Source organism: Tarenaya hassleriana, unplaced genomic scaffold, assembly GCF_000463585.1.
Source record: "Tarenaya hassleriana unplaced genomic scaffold, ASM46358v1 Cleome39, whole genome shotgun sequence".
Classification (NCBI taxonomy): domain Eukaryota; kingdom Viridiplantae; phylum Streptophyta; class Magnoliopsida; order Brassicales; family Cleomaceae; genus Tarenaya; species Tarenaya hassleriana.
The window spans coordinates 223119-234288 of NW_010966822.1; the positions used below are offsets into that span (position 1 = coordinate 223119).

The following is an 11170-nucleotide window of genomic DNA, read 5'->3' on the forward strand; positions in this document are numbered from 1 at the left end:
TTTGTGGGGGGGGGGGGGTTTCGTTCCTCTTCATGGAACTAATTACTATCTTTCTTCTTGTAGGTCTTCAAGTATAGCAAACATTGCAGAGTCTGTGACAAGTGTGTGGACTGTTTCGATCATCACTGCCGGGTAAAAACAGGACGTGCCTACATATGTCTGATTCTTTCACAACTGTTCTTTCTGCTCGAAGGCCTTCTCCTTATGTGATTTTCCTTTTTCTTGTCCTGAACTTGTTTAGTGGCTAAACAATTGCATCGGCAAGAGGAATTACCGGCAATTCTTCACTCTTATGGTGTTTGCTGTCCTCTTGGTTAGCAGTTGCTTCTTTGCTTCCGCTTTTCTATTTCTCATGTTTCTGTCATCCTCATACTCTCTGTTCATAACATTTCTTCCATTGCATGATACAACACTGTATATGCACTGTAAACATATAGTAAGCATTAGGTTAGTCAATTTTCGATTTAAACATACTATTCACAGGTAAATAATTGCAGCTTATCATGCAATGGACAACTGGGATTCTCGTGCTTCTCTTATGTTTTCTCCAAAGGAAGCAACTCTTTGCCGATATTTCGTTAAAGTTGGGCAGCAGCTTCTCGCTAGCCCCGTTTGTTATCGTTGTTGTAAGTTTTCCCCAAGACAAATGAGCTTTGATTTGTGTCCATGGCGCAAGATAACAAATAACCAGACAGAGACTTTGTTTCTCTTGCAGGCAATATGTACCATACTAGCCATGCTTGCAACGCTACCACTTGCTCAGCTTTTCTTCTTCCACATTCTGCTCATAAAGAAGGTTGGTCTCCGATTCTTAACTGTGTGAGGATGTGCTGTATACGATTTTACCTAACGGGATTTTTCTTTACAGGGAATTAGTACGTATGATTACATAGTTGCACTTAGGGAGCAAGAGCAAGAACAGGAAGGCGGTGGAGGAGGTCAACAGAGTCCTCAAATGTCGATGATCAGCTCGTTCACTGGTCTAAGCAGTGCAAGCTCGTTTAACGCCTTCCACCGTGCAGCCTGGTGCACACCCCCGAGGTTATTTCTCGAAGATCAGGTAATAATCTTGACCGTTCGGCTTAGTTCCTCGATTTTTTTTAGGAATTTTTACCCTTAAATCATTATATTTGAGAAGCTTTTAGTTTCATCCCTACTCAAAAGAAACCAGAAAAGGCTGAATCTTTCTAAATCAAAAGGATCTTGGTGAGGTCTGTTATGTAAACATTTTGGTGGGTGCATAAAAAGCAAGAAAGGTTTGCAATTTTTTTTATGGATCAGAAGCTCAACATGCGCCAATGTGGATTTTGGGTGTTCCTTTTTTCAGTTTGACGTAGTTCCTCCAGAGAATGCATCTGTGCATTCGTACGGGAAGAAGACAGCGGCGGTTGAAGAACCCGTCAAGAAGAAGAACCTGGCAGTAAAGATCAGCCCATGGACTCTAGCACGGCTCAATGCTGAAGAGGTTTCGAAAGCAGCAGCGGAAGCAAGAAAGAAATCCAAAATACTTCAGCCCGTGGGGATGAGACGGGAAAACCAATTTGGCTTGGAAGCAAGCAACAGCTTTGGCAACAATGGCAAGCGCAAACCATCTAGAAGCCTACACCAACCAGCTGGATTGCCCCATGAGCCATCGCTGATGAATATCCGAGCAAAAGCTATGGAATCATCAGCAGTTAGTTCAGCCTTTGCACCTCTTCAGCTTGAAGCAAGAAGCGCCTTTCAGACAAGCCGGGCAATGTCAAGCTCTGGTCTTATCGTAGCTTCTTCACCTGATAGCAGTTTAGGCTCACCAGACATTCACCCATTTAGAGTTTCCTCTGGAGTCGAAGATTCAACCCAAACCCAACTGACTGGATTGTCTTCAACTCATCTTGCTCTGATGGGTCAACAGAGGGGACAGATGATGCCATGGTCAAGGTCTACAAGCGATGGCTATGAAGCGTCTGGCGGGGAAGACAGCGATCAGGTTCCTTCTAGAAGCATCCATAGGGTACGATGATGATATATAACCGTAGTTTTCGCCTGAAAGGTTAAAAATCTGTGAGCATTCTTTTAATTCATGGCTGGTGCGGTCGAGAAAGCAAAACTCTGCGAATCCTTTCTCGGATTTCCTCTGTGGTTTACAGCTCCCGGAACTGAGATTTAGCACCGGGAAGAAAGTGTGGAAATTAGGTACCTCGATTTGATCTGAAGTACAGGGAATCTGCACCATCATCTTGAGTTGCATGCTGGTGATTGACAAGAACTTTCCTTCTCGTTATGTTTTGCTAAAGTTGTCGTGGGAAAAAAAAAAGCTTCATTTTTTGTGTGAAAACGGTGAGTGGTGAATCGCCCATGGGTTTTTGCATGGCCAAGCTTATGGATTATGTATCTTTCAATAGATTCGTTCCTCTTGATTTTTTGTTTTGCATGGGTAAAGAGAGATAAACACGTTGGACTGTGACAGTGTTGCAAAGATACGCATTGCCATACTCTGCCGTCACCGACAAGCCTTTCTTTATTGTCTGAAAATCTATGGGATGTGCCAACTCCAAATCAATAAGATACGGATTATCCTCTCTTTTATTTTTTGCTCTTTTTCCCGAACCTGCCTCGAAACCAAGGTAGAAGAGAGATGCTATATTTGGGAAAATCGGAAGTCTTTGATATTCATAACACTGTATGAAACCTGCCGAGATCGGATCCGAACCCGGACCCGTGTCCGAGTCTCACGCTTTTTTTACAAGACCCTCTCATTTCTCTCGTTTTCCCAGTCGTCCCGTTTCACTTTTCCAAGTTCCCTTGCGTGAATTTTGCTTCTTGTGCTCGCGGAGAATCTAAAGCACGTCGCTTTCGTGCTTTAAACGCGTCGAAGATCGAATCTCGTGATCCCGCTTTTGGTTTTTCTCGGTTATGAAGGTAATCCGCTAATCTGGGTTAGCTAAAAGTTCTCTGATTTGCATCGATGTCATTCAATAGTTTGTGGAATACCGGCTTTATGGGTATGTAATCCTGAGTTGGGAGAAAATGGAGATGGAAGTTTCCGAGACGAATCATCGCGAAAAATATGGATCCTTGGGGACCCAATTGGAGAAATCCGAGATTGGATCATCCGATCACCAGCAATTCCATTATATGAATGCGCTCGAGATCCTGAGGGAAACAGTACGGATTCTCCGGTACAACCTAGGAGCTTTCATGTTGACTACTGCTGTTTTGATCTGTCCTGTTTCTGCCATTCTCTTACCGAACCTGTTAGTTGATGAATCAATAGTCAAGAGATTCACAGTAAGGTTGCTGATAGTTGCAAAGTCCAACGGCCTTCCTCTGAAGCCCTTTGTGAAACACTCGTGCCAGAAATTTGCTGAAACAGCTGTTTCATCGGCGATGTGCTTTCCATTGTTCATAACCCTGTCACTCTTGTCGAGAGCAGCCGTTGTTTACTCCGTGGATTGCACTTACTCGAGGAAAAAGGTTGATATAAGCAAGTTCATTGTCATTGTCCAGAGGTTATGGAAACGGCTTGTCCTCACCTACTTATGGATGTGTATGGTCATCGTCGGTTGCCTCACATCGTTCTGCGTCCTTCTCATCACAATCTGCAGTTCCTTTTCGGTTCTCGGCTTCTCTCTCGATTTCAACGCCCATGGAGCCATAGTGGTGGGCATGGTTTTCTCCGTCGTTTTCGCGGATGCAATCATAATATGCAACACTGGGATAGTGATATGCATACTGGAAGACGTGTCGGGAGCAGGAGCATTGGTCAGAGCCATTGATCTGATAAAAGGGCAGACACAGGTGGGTTTGCTGATATTTCTCGGATCGACAATAGGGTTGGCGTTTGTGGAAGGATTGTTCGAGCACAGAGTGAAGACACTGAGTTATGGAGATGGGTCTTCGAGGGTATGGGAAGGGCCACTTCTGGTAATGATGTATTCATTTGTGGTGCTCATAGATTCGATGATGAGCGTTGTGTTCTATTTCAGTTGCCGTTCTTACAGCATGGAAGCCTCCGGAGGGGAAACTCAGCCCATTCTGGAAACTGTGGTTGTAACCAGTAGCTCTGTCGATATTACTATCTAGTGATGTTTGGATACTGAGATATGTCTGTTCCATTCGGGGAAGAGATAGGAGGGGGAATGTTACAAAAATGGAAAGTTGGATTTTTGACATAAGAAAGAAGAATGGTATATATTTCAAAGCAGTGTATAAACAGAAGGGGGCTTATTTTATTGATATTTATTTACATGGTTTGAAGATATCACCGTGAGTTCATCTCTTGTTTTATCATCGAATCTCTTTGTTATCAACCAATCGAATCTGAAATTGACAGCAGCTATTATATTATATAAATAATAAGATTTAAAACAATTTGGTACTGTCGTGTTCTATCGTAATTTTAAATTATGATTGATTTATAAAAAAATTTATATCAATCTAATTTAATGTGTTAATTAAAAAATAAATATATTATGCATTTAATTTAAAATTACTTTTCATAATTAATCTATATTAAAACTAAGTTATATGCTAAAATTAATAATTTATAAATATTATTCATTTAACAAAATAAATCATTTGCCAAAATGAAACCATTACTTTCAAAAATCATTTAATATAATAAAAAAATTAATAAAATATAATTACTCTTATTTATTATTATTTTAAACAAGATCTATTGACTTATAATAACAATAAATAAACAAAAAATATAATAATAAAAAATTATAATAAAAAATCAATATACAATAAAAATAAAATTTTGGATTATAAAAAATTAATAAACAATATATTTTTTATCAAACAAATAATCTATAGAATTTTTTTTATTAAATTCATTTTAACAAATATTATAATAAGATAATCTATAAAAAAAATAATTCTCAGAATTGTAATCGAAATGTCTTAACCTAATATATAAAATATTATTAACCATTAATATACTGTAATGGTATGTAACACATGAAACACACCGTTTTGAGTCGGCATTCATCTGTCGGGGGCTGGTAAATGGGTTTATTACTGAAATAACCCAGATGTATCACAAGAATTTCTTCTGTACACAACCAAAAAATGCCTGAAAAAACGTTGCACTTTGTACCCCACTTTTTATGACAAAAGACCTAAATACCCATTTAATGAAACGCTTCGTTTTGATTGAAAAAGTAATAAAACGTTTTTTCGTTTTGATTAAAAACGTGTGAATATTAAATATTGAGACAAATTAAATGTGATTCTCTCTCATCTCTCTCCATGTTTCATCCCGATCGTGCGTTCGCCATTGAAGCTCTGTCGGAGCTTTAAATCAAGCTTGTGATCAGTTTTTTTTGTGCTTTCGAAACTAAGTCTCCTATACAGGTATAATGAGAGTAAAACCCAAGCATTTTAGGCATTTATTATTGTGCCTTAAATTCTGTTCTAGGGTTTCATTTAAATATCTGAAATTTTTGGGTTGTTGATGAGAATGACAAATTTCGGTTCATTTGACAGGATTATGGATGGTTTTGAAGATTGTTATACATGTATTTGTATTCGGTATGGTGGTTTTTGGGGAAAAAATGATGATGGATTGTTTGAATGGAAGGGAAGTGATGATTGTTCGAAGACAATATGCATTTTTAACAAAGCAAGCGAAGTAACACACGAGGAACTTGTCGGAACTGTCTGTGCCCAGCTAACCGTTGATTTAGGAAAGACGAAACTGAGTTTTGTTCCAATTGTAATGGATGGAAACCGTCCGGAATATATAGTCGATGACATGGGAGTGAAATCTTTCCTATTTAGCAAAATTAATGGACGGCGAGGATGGTTATACGTAGAGCGAAAGGATGATGATGGAGTTGAGCTAGAAACGTGTGTTTGCGAAGTTGAGTTAGCGGTTGATGTGAATGGAGAAAAAGGAAGAGAGATTGTTGATGGTAATGGTTTAGTTGTAGATTTTGTGGTAGGAGAACAAGATGAGGAAGAAAGAGAACACAATGATGTGGAAATGGGTGTTGATTATGATGTGGTTGAGCAAGAGACTTTGCATGATCGTATATGACACGAGAATGAAGTGGTTGTTACGACCGACAATGCTAGAGTTGAAAACACGACAGAGGTAGCTACTGAAGTTGCAACAGAGTTAGGGAAAGCAGTTACAATACAGTTAGGTACTGAAGTTGCAATAGAGTTAGGTACTGAAGTTTGCAGATGATGGTGGAAGACGTGTAAGTGGAACCGAATGTTTCTCGTTTGAAGACAGAATGGGTTTTACGGTAGGAAAGGAATTTGACAGTAAGAAAGAGCTAAAGATGAAGGTAATGAAAGCTTCACATGATGCATGTTTTGAATATTATGTATACAAGTCCGAATCACAGATATGGGAAGCAAGATGTCGATTCCGAAGACAAGGTTGTATGTGGAAAGTTCGAGCAGTGGTTAAAAAGAAAACTGAGTGTTTTAGAGTGATGAAGCACGTGAATGTCCATACATGTACACCGTTGTTACAACCACAAGAGAGAGAAGGGAAAACAAACAATGGTACACTAGAGATGGTTGTTGCTTATCTCAAAAGACATTTTGCGGGACAAGTTGATCTTCCTAGAGTGAAAAGGTTGATGTCTTTGGTGAGCAAAGCTTATAAATGCAAGGTTTCTTACATCTTCTTCTTCTTCTTCTTCTTCTTCTTCTTCTTCTTAATATACAATCATCTTTAGAATATATTTTTAAAAACATTGAATATACGACTAATGTTGAATATACAATCATCTTTAGAATATATTTTTAAAAACATAAACTTTTATAATAGAAGAAGAAGAAGAAGAAGAAGAAGAAGAAGAAGAAGAAGAAGAAGAAGAAGAAGAAGAAGAAGAAGAAGAAGAAGAAGAAGAAGAAGAAGAAGAAGAAGAAGAAGAAGAAGAAGAAGAAGAAGAAGAAGAAGAAGAAGAAGAAGAAGAAGAAGAAGAAGAAGAAGAAGAAGAAGAAGAAGAAGAAGAAGAAGAAGAAGAAGAAGAAGAAGAAGAAGAAGAAGAAGAAGAAGAAGAAGAAGAAGAAGAAGAAGAAGAAGAAGAAGAAGAAGAAGAAGAAGAAGAAGAAGAAGAAGAAGAAGAAGAAGAAGAAGAAGAAGAAGAAGAAGAAGAAGAAGAAGAAGAAGAAGAAGAAGAAGAAGAAGAAGAAGACCAAGGCGATGGTCAAGATTTAACTTCTCAAGTCTCGCATTTGAAAGGGCAGAAGTCGCAACAAACAAGTAATGTCAAAAAAATATTATGTAAATTTTATAATCGTATAAACCATAGAAAAAAAAAATTCATCAGATCAGAAAACTTTTCTGCGATGTGGTCCCCACCTCAGAAACATTTCAGCGCAGTGGACCCCACATATGGAAAAACATCGGGCAAAGTAACACAATTCTGACAAGTGGGTCCATGACATTTTTAAACATTCGAAAAACCTTTTATTTACGACTTAGTTGCATCCACTTTACGACTAATATATGACTCTATTACCACGTTGTTACGACTTTAGTTGGTCATAAGTTTAAAAAAATGGTTTATTTATCTGAAATTTGTCGAGGGATGAATGAAAAATATAAAAGTACGTGTAAATACATCATTAAATTGCACTCATTTAATATTTGAAGAACTTTTGAAATTTTGTACAAACATAATATGAAAGCAAGCCTATGTAGATATGAATGTGTAACTCTTACTTTGGAGAGAAAGTAATGAAATTTTCAAAATGTCATAAAATATGATCCCATAATGTCATGTGACCCCATAATGTCATGTTTTATCCTTAATTAGGATGTAATTATCACTACATTAACGAAACTCGTAATAATTTATGCAATTTTACCCACTTTCAAAAAGTATGTAACAATCGCAACGGAGTTACAAGCAAGTCGCAATTATCTGGTTTTGGTTTATAATAGGACAAAATCCAACGACCACATTGTCTGTTTTTGACTTTTTTTGTGGGCCCCCGAAGACAGATTTTCACGGTTTTTAAAGAGTTTTCCATTAAGTAAGAGTTACACATTCATATCTACATAGGCTTGCTTTCATATTATGTTTGTACAAAATTTCAAAAGTTCTTCAAATATTAAATGAGTGCAATTTAATGATGTATTTACACGTACTTTTATATTTTTCATTCATCCCTCGACAAATTTCAGATAAATAAACCATTTTTTTAAACTTATGACCAACTAAAGTCGTAACAACGTGGTAATAGAGTCATATATTAGTCGTAAAGTGGATGCAACTAAGTCGTAAATAAAAGGTTTTTCGAATGTTTAAAAATGTCATGGACCCACTTGTCAGAATTGTGTTACTTTGCCCGATGTTTTTCCATATGTGGGGTCCACTGCGCTGAAATGTTTCTGAGGTGGGGACCACATCGCAGAAAAGTTTTCTGATCTGATGAATTTTTTTTTTCTATGGTTTATACGATTATAAAATTTACATAATATTTTTTTGACATTACTTGTTTGTTGCGACTTCTGCCCTTTCAAATGCGAGACTTGAGAAGTTAAATCTTGACCATCGCCTTGGTCTTCTTCTTCTTCTTCTTCTTCTTCTTCTTCTTCTTCTTCTTCTTCTTCTTCTTCTTCTTCTTCTTCTTCTTCTTCTTCTTCTTCTTCTTCTTCTTCTTCTTCTTCTTCTTCTTCTTCTTCTTCTTCTTCTTCTTCTTCTTCTTCTTCTTCTTCTTCTTCTTCTTCTTCTTCTTCTTCTTCTTCTTCTTCTTCTTCTTCTTCTTCTTCTTCTTCTTCTTCTTCTTCTTCTTCTTCTTCTTCTTCTTCTTCTTCTTCTTCTTCTTCTTCTTCTTCTTCTTCTTCTTCTTCTTCTTCTTCTTCTTCTTCTTCTTCTTCTTCTTCTTCTTCTTCTTCTTCTTCTTCTTCTTCTTCTTCTTCTTCTTCTTCTTCTATTATAAAAGTTTATGTTTTTAAAAATATATTCTAAAGATGATTGTATATTCAACATTAGTCGTATATTCAATGTTTTTAAAAATATATTCTAAAGATGATTGTATATTAAGAAGAAGAAGAAGAAGAAGAAGAAGAAGAAGAAGAAGAAGAAGAAGAAGAAGAAGAAGAAGAAGAAGAAGAAGAAGAAGAAGAAGAAGAAGAAGAGATTGTTTCACATTTTCTTCCACCCTGACTTCACTATACCATCCGCCTGAACGAAGCTTGGGAATACATTCGAACGGCAACATCTGTTATAACAAATACAAAACATTAATAAAGTATTTCTTGACAACTCTTTATTTTGTTTAGTAAACCCTAAACCCTTACCGTGAGGGGAATTATAAACCCTGGTAAGTTCCACTGATTAGCCGGCTTCCGATGTTTATTCAGATAGTTCACCACAAACTCATGAACATTGTTGAACGTGAACGTCCCCCAAGGGAATTTTTCGCATGCATCCACATTGTTGACAATCTTCAACAGAAATGGATTCACGTATTCCGAATGTTGGTGCCCAATGACATAACTGAGCAGCAACAAATAAGCCATCTTCAATCGGTCATCTCTGTCATCTACAGCCAATTCCCCAAACTTCTTCATTACTTCTGCTTTCATAACCTTTTCAAAACTCTCTTGACCAAAGAATTTACGGTAGAATTCGAACCCTCCAATTTCCTCCCAATTCTCAGGCAACGGAGAACAATTTAAACCACAGAGAATAGCGTGTTCCCACAGCGAATACCTAATTGGGACTTCGTTCATCACGAACCATAACTCGTCATCTTTCTTGGTCTTGACTGATCGGTTGATGAGTGCAACCATTAAACTCATCTTCAATGACTGTTTCTTCTTCATATGAAATATGTGCCTGAATTGCGATTGTTCGGTGAAATACTTTTTTTCCTCCTCCGTCATGTGGTGCTCGAGAAATTCCACAGCTTCTATGTGGAAACACTTTGACGATAACTTCACCGAAATCTTGTTCATGTCGTCAAATTCATAGTAGAATTCGGCTTTGGGTATATCCAAATTCTGTAACAAAACAACGAGATTCATCAAACATACATCACAACACATGACATTCTCAGAAACGGGTTTCAAATTCCACTACTTCACTATCATTTCTTAATTGCTACTTCGTATAAAACACTTAAAATTTAAAAGTTACATGAGCACGGTTTCACCAAATCTGTTCAACTCTTCGCATTATCCGACATCACACACCTCTTTAACCCAGACTTTAAAAACCCAGAATTAAATCTAATTTCAACATGAAAACCCTAAACCCAGATTTCTACTTACATGTTTTTTCGGAGAAGCATTTCCCTCCATTGTTCTTTCTGGCTCCGACTCTGTCTCCGTGTCCGTATTCTCCGCCTCAGGCTCCGTCTGCGTTCTCTCGCCGGCAAACCTCGACACCACTCTGGTTCTAGCACCGACTCGACCTCCACCGCGACCTCCTTCCCTCGACGACGATGGTTTCATTTTGTTCGTCTAGCTCTCGATTTTTCTGGGTTTCGTCGCTTTCTTCCTGCTTTCGCTGACACTCCGCTGATTTCGTTTCGATTTCGACTCTCGATTTGTTTCCTTCTGTCGATTTCGCATGAGTCACTTTCTCTCTCCCGCTTTCTCTTCTCTTTGCCGTTTTTGATTTTGAAAGGGTAAAAAACCCTAACTTTCCTTTTTACGGTTTTAACTAAACGTTTTCACTAGTTTTTTATTTAATTCGAATTAAAAAATTTTCGCACGTGTTTTTATCTCACACGCGGGTTTCATTAAGGGTTTGTAGGCCTTTTCCATTTTTTACAGGGGTAAATTCGATATTTGATAATTCTGTCTATTTTTTCGGTGTACATGAGAAATTCATGCGACCCAACTCGGCTATTTGAGTAATATCCCCCTGGTAAATCTACCAGCGCCTGGGAGGAAGAACGAGTTGCTTTTCCGTGAAAGCCAACTCCTTTTTTTTTTTCTGTTCTCCGATCTTACCCCTTCAAAGATCCAATTGAACTGTTCACACATCAGATTTCCAAAATTTGCTTGATTTTAATTTGAGGTCGAAACCCTTTAAGTGATTAGTCAAAGAAGAAGAAGAAGATGAGCGACGTGTTTGAAGGGTACGAGCGCCAGTACTGCGAGCTCTCAGCTAATCTCTCCCGGAAATGCAATTCGGCGTCGCTTCTCTCCGACGGAGGTAATTCGTACGCTTTTCGTTCGGATCCTTAAGCATGGTAATCTTTC

At 37.8% G+C, this 11170-nt stretch overlaps 3 protein-coding genes across 3 annotated transcripts in view; all 3 read left to right on the top strand.

Annotated features, from left to right (window-relative positions):
• Nucleotides 1-2404, top strand: part of LOC104822904 (probable protein S-acyltransferase 22) — a 3874-nt gene extending 1470 nt beyond the window's left edge. The window contains exons 4-9 of the mRNA XM_010554262.2: nt 64-132; nt 242-313; nt 498-626; nt 716-796; nt 869-1060; nt 1328-2404. Of these exons, the coding sequence (XP_010552564.1) occupies nt 64-132; nt 242-313; nt 498-626; nt 716-796; nt 869-1060; nt 1328-2002 (1218 nt within the window). The 3' untranslated portion in view covers nt 2003-2404. The remainder of the gene's footprint in view (nt 1-63; nt 133-241; nt 314-497; nt 627-715; nt 797-868; nt 1061-1327) is intronic.
• Nucleotides 2405-2568: 164 nt separating this feature from the next.
• LOC104822905 lies at nt 2569-4243 on the top strand. The gene has a single exon (XM_010554263.2). It carries the CDS (start codon nt 3010-3012, stop codon nt 4063-4065), a length of 1056 nt encoding a protein of 351 aa, XP_010552565.1. The 5' UTR covers nt 2569-3009; the 3' UTR covers nt 4066-4243.
• A 6587-nt stretch (nt 4244-10830) lies between these two features.
• LOC104822906 (vesicle transport v-SNARE 12) overlaps nt 10831-11170 on the top strand; it is a 1791-nt gene continuing 1451 nt past the window's right edge. The window contains exon 1 of the mRNA XM_010554264.1: nt 10831-11123. Within this exon, the coding sequence (XP_010552566.1) occupies nt 11027-11123 (97 nt within the window). The 5' untranslated portion in view covers nt 10831-11026. The remainder of the gene's footprint in view (nt 11124-11170) is intronic.

Excerpts from the sequence above, each read along its gene's own strand:
- LOC104822905 (XM_010554263.2), top strand. The coding sequence starts at position 3,010 with ATGGAGATGGAAGTTTCCGAGACGAATCATCGCGAAAAATATGGATCC.